The 21,045-nt window shown below is 35.2% G+C and overlaps 1 protein-coding gene across 3 annotated transcripts in view; it reads left to right on the top strand.

Annotated features, from left to right (window-relative positions):
• Positions 1–21,045, top strand: part of LOC126321896 (dynein regulatory complex protein 8) — a 204,169-nt gene that overhangs the window by 68,149 nt on the left and 114,975 nt on the right. For all 3 annotated transcript variants that reach the window (XM_049994238.1, XM_049994239.1, XM_049994237.1), the window contains exon 2: positions 197–304. In XM_049994238.1, coding sequence (XP_049850195.1) covers positions 197–304 — 108 coding nt within the window. The remainder of the gene's footprint in view (positions 1–196; positions 305–21,045) is intronic.

Below are 21,045 nucleotides of genomic sequence, written 5' to 3'. Positions count from 1 at the left end.
AAATCTCTATGTGTCTGGTCCATTTGAATAATACATAAACCCAATTTTTTCATTTTCCTATTTAAAAAAGTGCCTTTGCACTTTTAAATTTCAGTAGTTTTTATAATACTTAAGATTCCTATTACATTAAATCCAAGATATAAGTGGATAAACTAACAATATTATGTAATATATTATTTGAACACATAATTTTCAGATCAGTCCGATTTGGAGAAGAGAATTATTGAAGCTTTTGAAGTATTTGATCATGCTGGGAACAAATCAATTGATGTCCGTGAAGTTTGTACTATTGTTCGTTCCTTAGGTATGGAGAGATGAAAGCAAATACACAAGTATTTCGAGCATTTTTATAATTAATAGAATTTTTTTTAATGATTGAATTTCAAATGTTTAACTTTTGGTACAGTAAAAAAACATAATTGATATTTAACCTGATGTACAGATGTTCATGACAAATGCAGTCTTCTGCTTCTTATTTTAAGAGTAATTATCTTGGCAATATGCTGCAATCTAAGTATATATTTCAGCATCAAATAGTTCTATTTTGAACAAAAGGTTATTAATCAAGCAAAATTTTAAATATCTTGAATCTCTGTTATGTACTTAATCTGGTACATTTTTAATAATTTTAAATATTTTCAATATGAGTTATCTGTTTAAATGGATACATATTAATGATTTATTCTTATTTTATTTTCAAATCTCAAGATGATTATTAACTGATCTAAGCTAGTTATTTATAATCATTATAATTGTTTATGTATGAATGAAGACTTTTACTGTTTTTAATTACATTCTCATCCTGTCCCTGTGTGTACATATTCTTTTTTCTTAATGTGTGTAATATTTTATTTATGGTATTCTCATATGGTTAAGTTGCTTATTTTTATCTTTTTGTGTTTCTCAGTAGTTTTATTAAATTATTGATTTGTGCCTTTGGAATGTATTACCATCCCTTACTTTAGTTTTCACTTTATCTAGTCATTTGTTCTTCTGTTGTATTGCTGTATTGATAAGATCAAGCAGTAGGCTACTGAATACCTTTTGTGGGATTAAATTCCCTTACTTGGGTTGTTCTGCATTTACATTACGACATTCTGCATGAGCAGCTGTAATTTTGGGCTTATCAAAAGCCTCACTAGTTCTTATTATTTTCTTCTCCAAAACGTTTTCTGAGGTGTAAAAACATTAATGTAATTATTCAAGGGCATTGCTGCTATGCTAGGACAACATTGATAAGCTACACAATCTCTGATGACCATTATCATCTGATTTTTAAACTACATGCTTTCTCAGTTAATCAGCTTTTGTCAGAGCTTACTCTTAATTGGAATCTGTATTATGGTTATAATTACCTTTTTCATGTAACAATACTGCAAGCCTCTTCCATATCCAAAGAGTTCACTATAAATCCTAAAAAGTGATTGAGAATATTTGAATGCATAAAAGTAGAATTCCCACTCTTGTGTCAAGCATTTATAGCCATCTGCAACTATAGCTTCAGTATCTACTGCATATGTTATTGAATAGTTTGTAGCCAAATTCATTGTCATATATTTTAGACTTGACTTTATAAATTCAGAAGATTTTCACCTAGGATATTCATAAAATTTATGAAGTATATAATAGAGGCTGACAGAGTTGAACTGTTAGAATTACAGCACGGTAGTAAATTCAACTGGAGAGAACATATTAAGCAATTGCAAATATACTTAACAAATCATTATTTGTAATGCGAAATTTGTCTAAAATTGGGTGCATAAAAAGAAAAAGATGTATATTGAGTTACTTTTATTCCATAATGTGATGTGATGTCACACTATGGGGTGACTCATCCAATGAAGCTAAGTTTTCAAATCCCAAAAGCAAGTAACATGAATAATTTATGGTGTGAATTCAAGATTGTGCTGTAGGAAACTTCTTGTTGGAAACTTTTCAAAGAATTGGTGTCCTAACTGCTGCTAGTCAGTGTACTTATATCTTAATGGCATTTGCTGTAAACAGAATAGAACAGAACAGAATCTTTATTTGCCTTTCAGTATTTTTCCATACAACTGGCATTGTCAGTGTGTTCAATACATTTTTTTAAAAATTACAATAATTATTATTGTACATAAATGTGCCTGTGCAGGGCAAGCAGATATGCATGCTAAAGTAATAATTATAATACAATAATTATTCATTCACAATAGTAATAGTAATAATAATAATAATAATAATAATAATAATAAATATTGGAAATATACAAAGTAGATCCTAAATTGATACAGATCCTAAACATAATAATGAAAAATTGGAAAACCACATTTAATATCCAAACAAATTCAAATAATATCACATCACAGCCAATACAGATTAAGCATGGAATATACCAAGGAGACTCATTAAGTCCTTTCTGGTTCTGCCTTGCTCTGAACCCACTATCCAACATGCTAAATAATACAAATTATGGATACAATATTCCTGGAACATACCCACACAAAATCAAACATTTGCTGTACATGGATGATCTAAAACTACTGGCAGCAACAAATCAACTCAACCAATTACTAAAGATAACAGAAGTATTCAGCAATGATATAAATATGGCTTTTGGAACAGACAAATGTAAGAAAAATAGCATAGTCAAGGGAAAACACACTAAACAAGAAGATTACATATTGGATAACCACAGTGACTGCATAGAAGCGATGGAAAAAAACAGATGCCTATAAATATCTAGGATACAGACAAAAAATAGGAATAGATAATACAAATATTAAAGAAGAACTAAAAGAAAAATATAGACAAAGACTAAGAAAAATACTGAAAACAGAATTGACAGCAAGAAACAAAACAAAAGTTATAAATACTTATGCTATACCAATATTGACCTACTCATTTGGAGTAGTGAAATGGAGTAACACAGACCTAGAAGCACTCAATACACTTACACGATCACAATTCCACAAATATAGAATACATCACATACATTCAACAACAGAAAGATTCACATTAAGCAGAAAGGAAGGAGGAAGGGGATTTATCGACATAAAAAACCTACATTATGGACAGGTAGAAAATTCTTTCTAGAACGAGCAGAAACTAGCAAAATACACAAAGCAATCACTCATATAAATACATCGGCTACATCACTGCAATTTCATAACCACTTCTACTACCCTTTAGATCACATAACATCAACAGATAAAACAACACCACATAACAAACCTGACATCATACTCTCCAATAAAAAGAAGAAATTAACACAACTAATCGAAATATCCATACCCAATACAACAAATATACAAAAGAAAACAGGAGAAAAAATTGAAAAATACATCCAACTGGCTGAGGAAGTCAAGGATATGTGGCATCAGGATAAAGTCGACATTATACCAATTATACTATCAACTACAGGAGTCATACCACACAATATCCACCAGTACATCAATGCAATACAGCTACATCCAAAGTTATATGTACAACTACAGAAATCCGTAATTATTGATACATGTTCAATTACCCAAAAGTTCCTAAATGCAATATAACATATACCGTACAGTTAAAAGGAAGTCATGCTTGATCAAGGTCCGCGTCACTTTCTACTTTTGACCAGACATAACATCTGAGATAAGAAAGAAATAATAATAAATCATAACAGTTAATTATACAATAGTATCAAGATATCTTTATGGTACATCTTAAGTGTCCATGTACATTATTGTCACAAACATGTAGGTATAATTCATATGGCAGTTTTTTGTTTCATGTAGCATATCTCTTTTGTGTCACTGTTTTTGAAACTCATCAAGTGAGTAATATGGCGTACATTTGAGCCACACTTCTATTGTTTGCTTAAACTTCTTCATTGGTAGTTCACTCACAGCCTTTGGGAATTTGTTATAAAATTTCAAGCTAAGGTGTTTATGGCTCTTTTGTGTTAATGTCAGCCTTGTGTATGTTAGGTCTTGTTACTATTATTTTGAGTATTATGAACATGCACTCCAGATCTTAACTTAAAGTTCTTTATGTTCTCTTTAGCATATATTAAACAATAATAAATGTATATACTAGGTAGTGTCATTATCTTTAATTCTTTAAAATGATTTTTGTGACTTTGTCTTGGTGCTAGTCCTAAAATGCACCTGACTGCTTTCTTCTGCCACTTGAAGATGGTTCTTGAACCCACTGAGTTGTCCCAAAGAAGTGCCCCGTATTGCAGTTGAGAATGAAAAAAAGCAAAGTATGTGGAGATTAGCAGATTTTTACTGACAATGTGTCTCAGCTTGTTTAATAGAAAGAGAGTTCGTGCAAGTTTGCCACATAGATAATTTGTGTGTCTGTCCCATGTAAGTTTTTGATCTATATGTAAACCTAGTAACTTGACATTTTTTGTATTTTGTTCAATTGGTTTCAGGGTGAAATAAATTTCTCCAGTTTTCAATTTATTTATTGATAAAAGGTTGGCTCTGCACCAGTCACTGATAATTTCAGTTACTACTTTGTTTCTATGACATCTTGCATATTTTTCCATCTGTTATTAGTGTCATATCATCAGCATTCAGTACATTATTGCATGGCATATAATTTGAGAAGTCATTGATGTAAACAATGAACAGGAAAGGTCCAAGCACTGAGCCTTGTGGAATTCCTCTCTTTACTTTCATGGGTGTTAACATTTGATAGTTTGTTTTTACTAATTGTCCCCTATTGCTTAAGTATGATTCAAAAAATTGTAATGGTTTATCTACAATACCATAATGTTCTAGTCTTTTTATCATTATTTCATGAGTGAGTGAGTCAAAGGCCTTTCTTAAATCTAACAGTGTAGCACAAGTGAGTTTCTTGTTTTGATATCCTTCATATATATTACTAAGGAGGCATTCAACTGCTTTGGTTGTCGATAGTTCAGATTGAAAACCAAACTGGTTCTTACTCAATAATTTATTACTTTCAAAATAATTGTAAATTTGGATATGTATGCAGTTTTCTATTACTTTTGATATAATGGAAACTATTGATATAGGTCTATAATTGTTTGCCATTTTTCTGTCATTTTTCTTATAGATTGGGAGTGTAACTGTCATTTTCAGACATTCAGGGAATATTCCTTCTTCAAGTATGCAATGTGTCAGGTATGTCAGTAGTATTAAGATTGCAGTGGCTATGTGGTTAACAATACTGTTACTAAGCACATAATAGTCCTCTGTTTTTGAGTTTTTAAGTTTCTTTATGGATTTGATAATGCGGCCGCAGGTGATTTTTGATCAAGAGAATTTCTTGGTTGCTGGTGCTTGTTGTTTAAGAAGGGTTACAGCAGCTGAAATATTATCAGAATTATTTTTACCAAAAGAAGAAGAAGAAGAAAAATGAGAGCTGGCACAATTTATAAAACATTTGTTAAGGATATTGCAATCTATAGGCACTGTGGCTTCCTGTTTGCTCATATTGATTTCACTTTTTATTATATTCCAAGCTGCTTGACAGGCATTTTTTGAGCCTGCAATATATTAATAATTTACTTTACATTTAGCTGATTTTATTTCATATTTGTACAACTTCTTAAAGGTCACATAGTGTTTCCTGGCTTCCTTATTTTTATCACTATTATTTTTTAGTATAAGTAGCAGTGTCCTCATTTGTTTAAGCTCTGGAATGTACCACTTGTTAGAGTGCCGAGGTTTTTTTTCTGTTGTTAGGGGTGCATCTTTTTGTGATAAGTGGACAGTGACTATCCACTGCATTTTTAATGATATATAAAAACATAGAGAAACATTTATCAAGATTTTTTATAATGTGTAGTGTATTTGGCCAATCTACCACCTTCAGTTCATGTTTCAGTTGTACAATATTGCTCTCTTTTAGTATTCTGAAAGTGACTAACTGTTTAGTTCTCTCTGGGTTCATACTGCCTATTCTGACCCATATCCCATCATGATCATATAACTCTAACTTGAATGCACCTAGTTTAAGGGTTATCCAGACATCATACGTTTTCAAGTTAAACTACTCATTAATTGTAGAAAACACACAAATCGTTGAATGTTTATTGAATTCCCAGAACCACAAAGTAAAATCATCAACATGTATCACCTCATTACAACACAGTTATATAGGAAAATGAAGCAAAAAAAAGTAATTGGTCGAACAGATCGGTGTCAAATCATGAACATCCATCACATGAAAAACTATTACACTCATTCCACATCAGTTACCTTACATAAGAATGCTACACCCTAATCATCGTCTCATAGGAAGAGAGTAAAACACTAACAACAACAAAAGTTTCTTCGTCTGTTCATAAGGCAAAACTGATATGGGTTTATGTAAACCAGGATAAAGACTTAAATGATTATGTATAGGAACTATAATTTCTGTTGGTCAAGTACAGTGGAATAAAACTTAGGTGTTTGGTGGAATATAGTTGATACATAATTAGGGCAGTCATCAGGAAATGCTAAGATAGCTATTAGTCAAAACTTGAGGGCATCACTTGTTATAATGCCTTTTATGAAACCAGCCAGATGTGTCAGGAAAGTATAAAACATAAAGTTATAGGCATGGAGAAAAATTCAGGCAAAATTCTATAAAGAGTAAATAAAATGTAATTGTTTATATTAACGAAACAAAAAATTTCTGGCCGTATTCATAAAACTTAAAATAAAGAGAGGGAAAGAATGCATTCTGTCATTAATCAGTTCATCTAATACAAAATAGGTCACAGCTAGAATGTGTTTTTTTTTCCTGATGGGAGTGCAAGCATTGTTTGTAAACATACATCATAATGCCAGAGACTTTTATGTGGATAGTGTGGTGGGGAACAGTGATAACCGTGTGACGTCATTGAAAGATAATGTCACCCTCTCTAGTAGGCAGATGGAGAATGGGGGAGGGGGGGGGGAGGGGGAGGTGGCGTATTCTCTGCAGTCTAAAGCAAGTCCTGCGTGATGGGAAATTGTGGAGAAATACATGATGCATGACATGAAGAGGGATGAGAGTGAAGATGAAATAATATGGGAGAAGAGAGGAAGTGCTGCTGCTAGAGATACGAAGTGAGAGTGAGGAGGTGAGTCTCTGGGTAGTGGCGTGAAGATGGGGGAGGAGGAAGGAATAGTAGTATCACAGTGGCATGAAAGGTAAGTGCAGCCAATAAGTGACAAGTGCATGTGTGTTGCTAAAATGACCTTGAAGGAAACATGTTTTCAAACACACAACTGGCAGATTGTAGCAGCAGTATGATGCTGAATGTACATAAAAACAGAGTAAGAAGATTCTATCTGACAGCAGGTTAAGCACTGATGACAGTCATCAAGGAGTGACACCAACTTTTAAAGGATCTTAAATTTTGTATGACCAATAGACCAAACACAAACCAGCACAGGAAATAAGGTTTAAGAATACCTGGTTCAGATTGTCAGTACAGTTCTTGTACTACGGTAGTTTGAAACAGGTATAGGATGCCAGAATGCATCTCTGTGTTGAATTTTGGCAATGCAAGGTTCGAGAAAAGTTGTCCATCCATTTTATAAATTTGTTGTCCACATAGTAACCATAACAGTCACATCAAAATTGCAAAAAATTCAATACAGAAGGACCAGAGTGTGATGAGGAGTACTGCAATTTGGGCTTCAGACATCATGTAAAACACATACATAAGAAAAGAGTACATATTGATTTTATTGCACGCAGGTCATAAAAATTTAATAAAGAGAGAATGAAAGGGATTGTCAGTTCAGTGAATATAAGAATTGAAAATGTGCAATTATTTTTAACCCTTTTAGTAACAATCTGAAAGAAAATAATGGAAGTAAATGCTTTTAAACCAACTATGGATTTAGCTCATCTGTAGAGCAGTGGACCATTAGCTCCAAAAATTAAATAAAAGCACAAAGTATAACTGTCCATTGAACAGTAAAAGACAAACAAATAGACATCACAAAGAGAGGCTGCATATTCTTGACTTGGAAATGAGGTGAAACATTCAAAAAAGCAGAGCTGTAAGACATAGTACTGTAGAAAAAATTAAGTAGCAAATTAAACTTCGCATTATTTCAAAAGAAACCTCAAAATATGCAAATCAATTTCCTTGTCACCAAAATGGATATGGTAGGATTCCCACATCCTAGCCTCTTCAAGGGAAATATCTGTGGCAGCTTGTGCAAAATTTTACCAGTGTGCAACAATGTGGTAACATATAACCATTTGAATTTAAAGGGTAGTAATCTTAACTAAATTGAATGTATTAACTTTACAGTTTTAAATTGAGCTGTTTAAATGTTATGATTGATATTTTAAAATTGCAAGGAATAAAACGAAATGGAGAAAAATCTGGGTGCCTGTAGGAATTGAATCTAACACAACAAATAGCCAGTCAGTGAATTTGACCTCTGGGCTACCATATTGATATATGAACTTCCCCTCAAAATCCCTCATAGCCCATGCATAAATCTTTAGAGAGCATTTTATCTTGTAGGGGAAATATTCTAGGTACTTGGAAGGATCATCTACCTGCTTCTACTACATAGTTTGACCTAAATCAATGAGCCTTGTCCCATGCCCTCTAGTTGTTAGATTTATATTTGGAGTAGATCTACCTAACTCTTTAAATCTCACTTTCTCCCAAATGCCAGTAGTCAGAAGGAGTTAAATTTTATTACAGATTCTGTAAGGCTCATTTGTGCGTGATGTGTACTTGTGACACAATAAAAGTATTGCAAAACAGATTTACTGTATATGTTTCGGCTATATCATTTTATAGAAGAAGAGTAACTACAACATGAATTTCCTTCCTGAGCTGAATAGTTAAGTTATAATATGGTGGTGGAGCTGTGATCTATGTCTACTTTGCAAACTGGCATGAAGAGCAAGGCTGAGGGTACGTCGCATTGTACCACTCATCAGGGTTTCTTCCCATTCCATTCACATATAGAGCATGGGAGGAATGATTGAAGGCCTCTGTCCATGCAGTAATTATTCTAATCTGATCCTCATGGTCCCCATGTGGGCAATATGTAGGGGGTGGTAATATATTCCTAGAGTCATCATTTAAAGCCAGTTCTTGATACTTTGTTAATAGATTTTCTTGAGATAGTTTATGCCTGTCTTCAAGCATCTTCCAGTCAAGTTCATGCAGTATCTCTGTGACACTCTCACATGCATCAAAGAAACCTGTGTCTATTCATGCTGGCTTTCCCTGTATATGTTCAACATCCCCCTGTAGTCCTATTTGGTACAAGTCCCACACACTTGAGCAATATTCCAAAACCAGTCATGTGAGTGATTTGTAGGGAATCTCCTTTGTAGACTGATTGCATTTTCCCAGTATTCTACATATAATGAAGTGTACCACCTGCTTTACTGACAGCTGAGCCTATGTGACCATTCCATTTCGTATGCCTGCAAGGTGTTACACCCTTGTATTTGTATGAGTTGGCTGATTCCTACAGTGATTCATTGATGTTGTAGTCATAGGAGTTCCTTTTTTTGTTTTGTGAAGTGCACAATTTTACATTTCTGTACATTTAAAGAAAGTTGCCAATCTTTGAACTACTTTGAAATCTTATCAAGATTTGTCTGAATATTTATGCTGCGTCTTTCATATAACTGCACCACCTGAAAGAAGTCTTGAGCTTACTATTAATGTAATTTGCTAAGTCATTAATGTGCAACGTGAACAGCAAGGGTCCTAACACTCTTCCTTGGGGCACACTTGAAATTACTTGTACATATGACGATGGCTCCCCATCTGAGATTGCATACTGCATCCTCCCTGCCAAAAAGTCCTCAGTTCAGTCAAGAATTTCACTTGGTACTCCATATGATTGTACTTTTGACCATAAGCTTGGGTGTGGTACTGAGTCAAATGCTTTCCAAAAATGAGGACATACTACACTACTTGACTGCCTCGATCCAAAGCTTTCAGTATGCCATATGAGAAAAGTGCAATTTGGCTTTCATGTAATCAATGTTTTTAGAATCCTTGCCCGTTGGCACTTAGGAGGTAATTTTTATTCAAGATGCCTCATTATGTTTGAGCTCAGAATATGTTCTAAGATTCTACATCAAATCAGTGTCAGGGATGTTGGACGGTAGTTTTGTGTATCACTTCTATTATGCTTCAGCATAATTTTAGTGTGATATTTACAGTGCATATTTGTACATGCGAGCCAGCCATCACAGAAAAGTATAGTACAGAATCAACGTACTTAAACTAATCTGAATGTACTATCTATACTAATAAAAAAAACTGTAAAAATGTCATGACTGTCCATTTGAATATACTGACCTCCAAAACTACTAGACATATTTTCAGAGGTAACATGAGCGTAGCTTGGGGCAGCATGTATGTTTTATTTCATCAAAATTGGATCATGAAAGAAAAAGATATTGCAAGTTAAAGTTTTGTAAATGTGGAATTTCATTTTGCTTGTAACTTTTTATGATTAAACTGCTGAATTGATTTTAATGAAATTTGGCATGGAGACAGTTTGAACACAGAGGAAGACTACTTTAGAAAGTGTGTAGTACAGGATATTTATTGATTTGAAGAATATTACGCCTCTTTGAAAAAGCTATTCTTTAACCACTGAACTTTATTGTACTTTTGAAAAAGATTTTATTGATTGATGTACATAGGTTACTTTGGGAGTGGGAGGTGGGGGGGGGGGGGGGGGGGGGGAAGAAAGAAAAAAACTCTCTAGAAGTGTACAGCAGCAGATGGAACACTTTTTTTTATATCAGTGAACATAAAAAGTTATTAAATTTATTACAGACTGTACAGATTGCATAATTTATATCTACTAGAGAAGCATGATGCATAGGTGGGCTCTTCTTCCCACACCTGCCTGCATACACTGCTTGCTATATGCTGTATGGATTGTGTGGGTATGTGTCAAGGTAGTGCAAGGGCAGGTGAATAGGAACAAATCACAAGCTACACTTGGTAGACACTTGAGGAGAGCTGACGCGATTAGACATACAGAAGCTTACTCGCTCAACATCATTCATCGTGTTTCTATGTATGGCTGGCTTGCCGCAAGGTGACATCTATGCTGGATCACATGTTCACACAAAGTGGTGTCCTCTTATAGCAGGCATCTACAGGTGACAGAGGCTGCAGATTAAATGACTCTAAAAGCACATTGGTACATCATCTGGAAAATCACAGTGAGGCAAATGAAACATGGTTAATGGTTGTATTCTGGCATTTAGGAGTGGCAGCATAAAACAGACCATTACCATCACTAAGTTGTCTTCACTCATACAGTTAGTGACATAATTTCACTTAATTAGCATTCAGTATATCCTGCTCCACTCCATTAGCATTCAGTATGTCCTGCTCAGCTTCCACCTCAAAACATTATCAGCACAACAGAAAAACTATCGCTTAATACACCTGACACAGGTACTCTTGCCTGTACATAATTACCTTCAAACACATTAGCCATAGGACCTCCTGCCTGCACAAATAACATCAATAACTGGAGCAACTCCATCCATAAAAATTAACCACATACATATATATTCATATCAACACTGCCCTCAAAGTTCTACTTACATCTCTGCCCTGCAGAAGATGACAGCAGAATGTAATCTTTATGTACATCACCATATGAATGTTCCTTTGTCTCATAATCTCCAAAGGCAAACACACATTTATCCACATGCACTGAGTTCCATTTCCATTACTCTCTACAGAAGAAACAAAAGATGTGAAGAAGGTAAAAGAAAGGGGAGAGGACTAAAAGCAAACCCTTTCTTTCTGCAATCTGGCATGTCACACAGTGTCCCAGTGGTTTTTGCAACACAAGTGTTAATTGTGTAATTATGCTCTTGAGGCCTAAAGTCACCTAGTTTCACTAATAACCTGATAGACAATACTAGGATGGTCAGAATCTAAGGGTTTGCCACTTTTCTCATAAGGCCTAGATGCAGGTTGTGTGTCTGTGACAGGTTTTGCAATAAGAACTCATTGGAATCAAAGTTCATGATATAGCTTATTCCCTTGCACACTGATGTGTTTTGGTTCTGTGTTGGATGTGGTTTTTGTGTAGAAGTGGTTTGTGCGACCCCTAAAGCTCTGAACATCTGTTCACAGCAAGGTGGCTGCAAGGCAGGAAACTACACCCATCAGGTCTCGATAGGAAAGATAAAAAGAAGGTATAAAAGGGATGGCAGTTATCTCTGAAACAAACAGTTTCCACTCCAGTTTAACGTGACTTTTAAACCCACACAAAATAACCAGTTTCTGAAATAACTGATTTTCAGTTGTTTATTCATATTATACATTGTAATAAGTATAGAACAAAGACTGAAAAATTTTAACTCTCTCAGTTTCAGGATACATAGAATCAAAATATTAAATTAAATAGACAAATAAAAGGAAACTTAGTCCGTCCAACATTTGCTACTTTTCTCGAAAATGGAGAAGTGGTTGAATACTACAAATAATCGCCAGTATTCTGCTATTGGTGCAAATTTTTTGAAACTCTTCTCAAATATCATGTTGTAATTTAAAATCATACCACTATTTGTTCCATAAAATTTCAGGCATGCAGCTGTAGAGCTGAAATTTTATGGAACAATCATTGTGACATAAAAATATGAAGATGCACATACCACTGTTTGGTTATGATGGATAGTCAGTGCCGAAAGGTGTAAACTGAGGTTGAAGAAATGCTGTTTTTGTGTTAATTTGCACGTATTCAGTGGCTTCAAGCAGATAAAGGCATATTATGAAGACAAAGGCAGCAGATCAGCAACTTTCTATTCTTATTGTATACTATGAATGAATTGTTGTTAAGTTTTTAATTTATTGCTATTATCATAATTTCCTTTGCCTTTTATTATTTCATAGAAATGGCAGCCAAATCTTTAATCTTTTAAGGGGAGTTAGAACGGAATTTTTTTTCACATTTTCGAATTTTTATCTCATTATAAAACTTGCAGTTTCCAAATAAAATGATATATACCTCACTTATAAACTCATATGGGAAGTATTTTATTTCATTTTTGAAATATAATCTATACTGGTTGAAAACTTTACAATGTTTACCTGCATTACTTCAATATCTAATAAAATCAATAATTATTTACATATAAGGCTGTGGATTTCTGTGTTATAAAGGTTAAATTACATGTTTGTATTGGTAGCACAGTCAAAACCAGTATCATATTGCTTCATAGTATAAACACGCGTTGTATGTCGAAGTGCTAAATTTTTTCTGAGGCTGACAGACAAAATGATTGATGAACTACAGCAGAATTATGGGATGGCCATTAGAAATAACACTGATGATTTGTTGAAACTGAAGCAGGCAGTATGGGCTACCTTGTTCCACAGACAGTCAACTGATGAAAAACCAGCACACCATCTTTGCCCTCCTGGACCTGATTCATGATGCAATTACCACAATGGCCAGTACTCATACAGTCCATACAACCGTAAACATTTCATCCCAGCAACAGTCACGGATATCATAAAACCTATTTATAAAGACCTGGCAAATCCTGAATTACTGAAGCAGTGTTTGCATAGTCAGACTCAAAAGCCCAATGAGTCATTCAATAATCTTATATGGACTCGCTTAGCAAAAAATATTTTTGTTGGAATGAAGACACTAAAGTAGGGGTCAGTGAAGCTGTTACTGTTTTTAATGATGGCAACATTGTTAGGGTGAAAGTGCTACAGCATATGGGAATTAATCCTGGAGCAAATTGCATCAGAGAACTTGAACCAATGGACAAGCTTCAAATTGATAAAATGAAGTATGCAGCACAGTTGGCCACTAAGGAATCCAGAAAGAAGGAAAGAAGAAAAAAAACTTGGAAAAAGATCAAGAGGATGATATACAGTATGGTGCAGGGTGCTTCTGAGTGACTAAAAATAAAATAATTAAACATATATTAAGTGATTTACAGTCTTTTGAAACTTTAGATTGCTAAGCCAACTTAAGTAAAAAATATCTGTTAGATTTCAGTTTTGACAACACTTTGTCACAACAGTCAAGATTAGGTATTTTGTGTATGATAAATTTATTGACAGTGCATAACAGTGTTTCATTCTGACAGCATGTTAATTCTGTAAATATTAGTTGTTCTAGTTTACTGCATTGTATTAACCTATTTCAACTATCTCCTGACAAATGATCAAGGTAGTAAGTATTATATTCAAATGTGTTATGTTTTTATGTTATACTTTCTGATGTTTTCCACACCTACGAGAATCATTTCTATTTTTGGGTCCATGGAATGAAAACTGTATCTAATCTAATCGAGAAGCTGTTCCTGAAAATTTATATTTTCTGTTGCATTTTTTCCTACATTTCAGAAACCATGTAGAGTAGTGTATTCAAATTTTCAGGGAGTAATAACATACACATCCTGAATCTACTGAACTAAAAGAAGAACATAATGTTATGTATAATTAAAATTATTTAGGATAATGTACAAGAAAACTACACAAACATGTAATTTAAGAAATGTATTTCCAAAAGCAGTGGCTGAAATGCAATTATTGTGGGCCACTAAACTCAGAACATACAGTTTAATGCCCTGTAAAAGTGTCATGTCAATGGCTACAGTGGTTCCTGAATTACAGGGAAGCCAAGTCACTAACTCTAACATTGTCAGGACAGGGCATTCCATCTCCCCTTAAAGCAAATGAAGCAGTGTACTTCAGTGCTGTGTCACTTCATAAAATATTTCCAGACTAGGGTTGGTGCCACTTTGCAGTACAGCAGATGTCTGGCAATGACAGTGAGAAGCAACTGAATAGACCAGATGGGTGCACGTTGTACACACTGCACATACCTAAAACCATGACACAGGGCGACAGGAACATTACTTGTATTATCTCAGCCATGCTGCACCAATTCTTATGTCATGTTCTTGTTTCTAATTTCTGTTGGCATTGTTATTAAAATAGCACAGATGGCTTTTTTGCATATTCAGTGATGTCAATATTTTTAACCCATGCAAATTTCTCAAATAAAAATAATTACTTTTTAAAACAAGATTTATTTAAGGACAAGAAATGCTATGGGTAATGGATATTTCAGTTTCTTACTCATACAGTAATAATAAAAAACACCTATTGTAACTGAGACAAAAAATGAAAAATACCAGTTACTTAAAACCAAAATACTGCTATTAGTTTTAAAGACTAAGTTTTTCCGATCCCTAGGTCAGAATAGACTGCAGCAGGAAAAGGAAAATTGAAGGACACTTGCGAACGCTTGGGCTCTCTGTGCACATCAAACACATCATACAAAACGCAAGACCCTGGAGATTAACAGAAATTGTATCGTGAAGACATTTTAACACATAACATTCAAAAATATACGTATAGGAACTTGCCTGCATCACTTAACAACTAAGCACGAAATACTTCAGCGACAGTGGAGTTTAACCAAGGATAAGAAACCAACTACAACACACAGTTACAGTGGGAGTATGTGTGTGATCTACACAGGAATTAAGCCCATACATAAAAAATTTAAAATTTAAATCATTCTACCATGTAAAGATACCTCCTACCAAAAGGCAATAACTGAATAATATGCAAAATTTAACTCTATACAGTGTACTGTTCTAGGTATTGAGAGGGAAGACCCATACAATCAGCAATGCTAATGAGGCACAAAATCACAGCCTAGTACTGCAGCTTCTAGAACAACTCTCTGTCACAATGTATTTAAGTCTGTTATGATTTGTGCAGTGACCTTCTAGCAAAATAGTTTCGTACTCATGACATTTTCGTACTACAGGTAGCAGGGGTCAAAATAATGGCATATGAGCTCTAAAAACCACACTACTTGTTATTTAAAACTGTAAATTTCCTGATCTGAGAGTCCCTATTCATTCTCAACATTCTCAACAGAACTTATTGCTACAGTGGCTTAATACATAGCAATACTTTTATTATACCCATCATGTCACAATGTGTGGAATGCTGTAACAGTAACTATCTGGTGGGGCACAGACCTGTGTTGTTGTTTAGAGCAGTGTAGGTTTTTTCAGCCAGAAGTAGAGTATTTGGGACCCTGGCTCATCAAAGAGGGAATCAGGCCCACTAACGAGTATCATTACAACAGACTCCTTCCCCTACCCAAAAACTTACCTGATTTGCAGATTTTTTTGGCAAACTCAACTATTAAGCCAATTTCTTACCCCGTGCAGCCTATGTTTTCACAATCCCTCAATCAGTCTGCATAGAAATGGTGTGCCCTTCAACAGGACCCCTGTGCCTGTGTCTGAGTGGATTTTCTCTTGAAGACCATGCTGTAATGAGCCCCTTGCCTCAAGCCATTCTGTCCCAGTTGCCAGCTGGTTGTGGCAGCCGACACGGCCACTTATGACATCAGGACAGTCGTGGTCATAGTAACAGGTATGGCTCCGAACAGCCTACAGTATATGTGTCAGAGCCATTGACCCCTGCACAGTGTGAAACTATTCCCACATTGGAAAGAAGACATTGGTGTAGTGGTAGCCATTAAGAAATTTCATGTCTAACTTTTTGGAACACAATTCACTCTAATTACAGAGACATAGGTGGCATTATTCAGGCCACACTCCTGCCTCGCAGAGTGAATAGCCCAACACTCCAGTGCTGGGCAGTGTTTCTGAGTGCATAAAGTTATACCATCTAGATAAGCCCAGTGTGGAGCACTCCAATGCCGATGTGTTGTAGCATCTCACCTCTGAGCTGGACTCTGATTTCAACCAAGAGCAGGTCCTGTGCTACTACATTGACACAAGTGGCAACATTCAATGGATGGTTTCCCCATTTCCCTCACATATTGATCCCAGATAATGGGCCACAATTTATGGTTCCACCATCAGAGATTTTTGTGAGGCCAATGACATAAAACATACTTGCAGCCCACTGGTTCCATCCTTCCTCAAATGCTGAAGTGGAATGTCTCATTCTGACTTTTATGTAGCAAATAGAAAAAGCTGCTGTATCCTTTGCCAGTGTGTCAGCCCTCACTATGCTGATTAATGATTTTAACCCACTCCATATACTCCAGGGATTGCAATTGTGGACCTTGCCTCATTGCTCTGTCATTGTTAGCTGCAACAACCAGGAGACGTCCTTTGCTGGTGCTGCATATTTCTAAATTTTAACTGAGGTAAACTTAGGCTGCAGTGTTCTCCTTTGGCATGCCAATGTTGAAATTGGCACAAAAGCAGCTAAGTAAAAAATATGTGCAATTTGTTCATTTGTTTATATATAAAAGCTGATTTCAGAATTTTCGTTTGTGTGAGACCACATATGCAAGAACCATGTGCTGATTTGGAAGTCTAGATTAAGATATTTTACTGTTTGCATTGCTTCTCCGTAAGCTTTCATTGATTGTATTAGGACGTGTTTGTATTGCATTGTGAAATTTTGAATATTCGTGAGTGTTGTGATAATCTAGTACTGGGACTGTATCGTCAGTTGTAGGCTTTAACTTATTTGTGCTTATTTAAAATATTGGAGAACAGTAAGCTTATCCTCCTTCAAAACAATTCTTCTCTAATTTTATTGCATAATTATATAAGGAACTGGTTATTTTTGAATATTTTCCGATACCTACTAAACAAAATGTTTGTAAGTTACCGGAGCAAGTGTTTTGAATAACTTATTTTGTAGCAAATCAGTATTTGTGATTCACAGTTATTGCCAAAGAATATATCACCCCAAATTCCACTGTGTATTTACCCATGATTTTCAGAAGTTAACATTGTCCTGTGCATAATCTAATTTCAAGTAAATCGGTGCTTTTGATTTAGTTGTTGTATCAGATAATGTAACTAATATATTATGTTACATCTATCTTTCCCTTAAAGATGAGTATATATTATTTACATATATCATAAATTAACTTTGTTTTCGACTTTGTTAACCTCAAAAAGTTTCAGGAAACTATTATTTTTTAACACAGGCTTTTCTCTTGCCTTATTACAAATGTCTTTTCATTTATTAGCTTCAATTTTCATTGCAAATTAGTACTTTTTAGCTCAATAGATTAAAAGATAATCAGAAGGTTTAGTTTAAAGTTATTTGTTCAATGTCCTGTAATAAATTACACCAGCCAAAATGCATTCCCACTGTGAATGCTGTTCATGAAGTGTGTTGGATGAGCTCCTGAGAACTGCAACCAAAGGTAGTGCAAGTACTATCCTCTCCTGTGTATCCTGTCTCCTCTGCAGAAAGTACACAATGTGTCCTAATCATTTACTTGACTGCAATTGGTGTGTTGCTGGTAGATCTAGGCATCCTGTACGGTGTGGACAGGGACCAGGAATAACTCAGGGTGTTACACCATTCCCCTAACCAACAAGTTTGAGGTGCTGTCTTTCAGGGAAACTGAACCTGAGGGCAAGAACTGATTGTGGTTCCTTGGTTTTGCATCAAGTGTAAGGACTCAACCAGAGACTCTGAACCTTCTGTAACAAGCTAGGCTGTGACTTCCTGGAGATGCACCAGACGTTGAGAACTGTAGGGTTTCCTTAAATGGGTGAGGTGTGTACTACACATCAGAGGCTGATACCCAAGTAGCTGACTATGTATGGGATGCACACAATTTTTTTTTTTTTTTTTTTTTTTTTTTTTTTTTTTTTTTTTTTTTTTTTTTTTTTTTGCTTAAGTGACTCCTCATCCAATCCAGGAAGTGATAGTTGTAGGAAGCCCAGAAGTATCAGTGTAAGATTGAAAGAACTGTCTCCCACAGGGGAGAATATTAAAATCCTAGTGGTTAACTGCCTAAGTATTTGCAACAAATTGCTGTAGTTTGAAGTGCTCCTGAAAAGCAGTGAAGCCTATGCTCATGTAGTACTATTCACATAAAGCTGGCTGAAACATGAAATTAATAGCAGTGGGATTTTTTGGGAAATTTTAATAATATATTGAAAGGATAGGCTAATGGGAAATGGAGGTGGGGTATTTGATGCAGTAGACAAAAACTAAAATCCAACAAGATAGAAATTGAAACTGTGTGTTAAATTATTTGGGAAAAATTCAGTATGAGGGGTGAGCATAAAATGCTTATTGGATCATGCTATCACCCACAAGGCTCATCTCCTGATGCAATGGAAAACTTTAGAGAAAACCTCAGTTCACTTGCACCTGAAGATCTCCATTCATACTGAAATAATCAGCGGAGACTTTAATCATCCAACAATCAATTGGGAAAATTAAGTTGCATTAGTGGTGGATGTGAGAAGACATCCTGTGCAACATTACTAAATACCTTCTATGCAAACTACATCGAACGGATAGTTCAGAACCCAACTTGTAATGGAAATATATTGGATCTAATGGCCATGGTGGCCGAGCGGTTCTAGGCACTTCAGTCCGGAACAACGTGACTGCTATATTCACAGGTTCGAATCCTGCCTCAGGCATGGATGTGTATAATGTCCTTAGGTTAGTTAAGTTTAAGTAGTTCTACAAACTAGGGGACAGATGACCTCTGATGTTAAGTCCCATAGTGCTCAGAGCCATTTGAACCGAGACCTGACCTCTTTGAGGATGTCCTAATCAAAACTAACGTCAGTGGTCATGACAAGGTTGTGACAACAATGATTATCATAGTACAAAGAACAACTAAAGTAAGCAGAAGGATATATATGTTCAATAAACTAGATAAAATATCACTAGTCTAATATCTCAGTGGGGAACGTGAAACTTTCAGCACAGGGTATGCAGCTGCTGCAAAGAAACTTCTAAAGAAACAGAGGCTGCTGCTTTACAGCTTTTTAAAAAATGCATAGGACTATAGATAGAGACAAGCTGAATGAAATGTATCTGGCTGTCAAGAGATCAATGCATAAATCCTTCAATGACTACCATAGCGGAATACTATCAAATAATCTTTTGCAAGGCTCAGATAAATTCTGGTCATATGTAAATGCTGTTGGTGGCACCAAAATTAGTGTGCAGTATGTAGGGAATGAGACAGGAACTGAAATTGAGGGTAGCAGTACCAAAGCTAAAAAACCTTACTCTGTTGTCAAGTGTTCCTTACAAAGGAAAACCCAGGAGAATTGCCCAAATTAAAACGTCATACTACTGAAAAAATGAGTGAAATTAATATCAGTGTCAGTGGTGTTGAGAAACAGCTGAATAATTGAAAATGAGCAGAGCTCCAGAGTCCAATAAAATAATCTATACTGAGTTTATGCCTGAATTTATATACTGAATTTATCCCTCCAACAAAAAACTGTGCCCAGCAGTTTGAAGGAAGCACAAGTCACACTCATCTACAAAAAGGATAGAAGAAGTAATCCATAAAACTACTGTCCAATATCCTTGACATCAGTTTGTTGTAGAATCTTGGAACATATTCTGACCTCAAACATAATGAGATATCTTGAACAGAGCGATCTTCTCCATGCCAACCAGTACGGATTCTGAAAACATTGTTCATGTGAAACTCAACTTACACTTTTCCTACATGAGATACTGAAAGCTGTATATTAAGGCAATCAAGTAGATGTAGTATTTCTTGATTTCTAAAAAGCATTTGACTCAGACCACACCTGTGTTTATTACCAAAATTTGATCACGCGGGGTATCAAGTGAAGTTTGTGAATGGATTGAGGACTGTTTGGTAGGGAGGATTTAGCATGTTACCTTAGATGGAGAGTCATCGTCAGATGTAGAAGTAGCTTCAGGTGTGCCCCGGGAAGAGTGATGGGACTCTTCTTGTTCATGTTGTGTGTTAATAATCTTGTGGACAGCATTAATAGTAACCTCAGACTTTTTGCAGATGGTGCAGTTATCTATAAGGTAGTGCTGTCTAAAAGAGTCTGCATAAATATTCAGTCAGATCTTGATAGAATTTCAAAGTGGTGAAAATATTGGTGCTTTGCTTTAAATGTTCAGAAATGTAAAATTGTGTGCTTCATAAAATTAAAAAAAAAAAAAAAAGATATTGTATCTCATGCCTATAACATCAGTGAATCACAGCTGGAATCTGCTGACACATACAAATATGAAATGAAATAATCACAGCCAGCTGCTGTGGCCAAACGGTTCTAGGCGCTTCAGTCTAGAACTACACTGCTGCTACG

This window comes from Schistocerca gregaria, chromosome 2, assembly GCF_023897955.1.
Source record: "Schistocerca gregaria isolate iqSchGreg1 chromosome 2, iqSchGreg1.2, whole genome shotgun sequence".
Lineage (NCBI taxonomy): Eukaryota > Metazoa > Arthropoda > Insecta > Orthoptera > Acrididae > Schistocerca > Schistocerca gregaria.
This window is presented reverse-complemented; position numbering and strand designations above follow the sequence as displayed.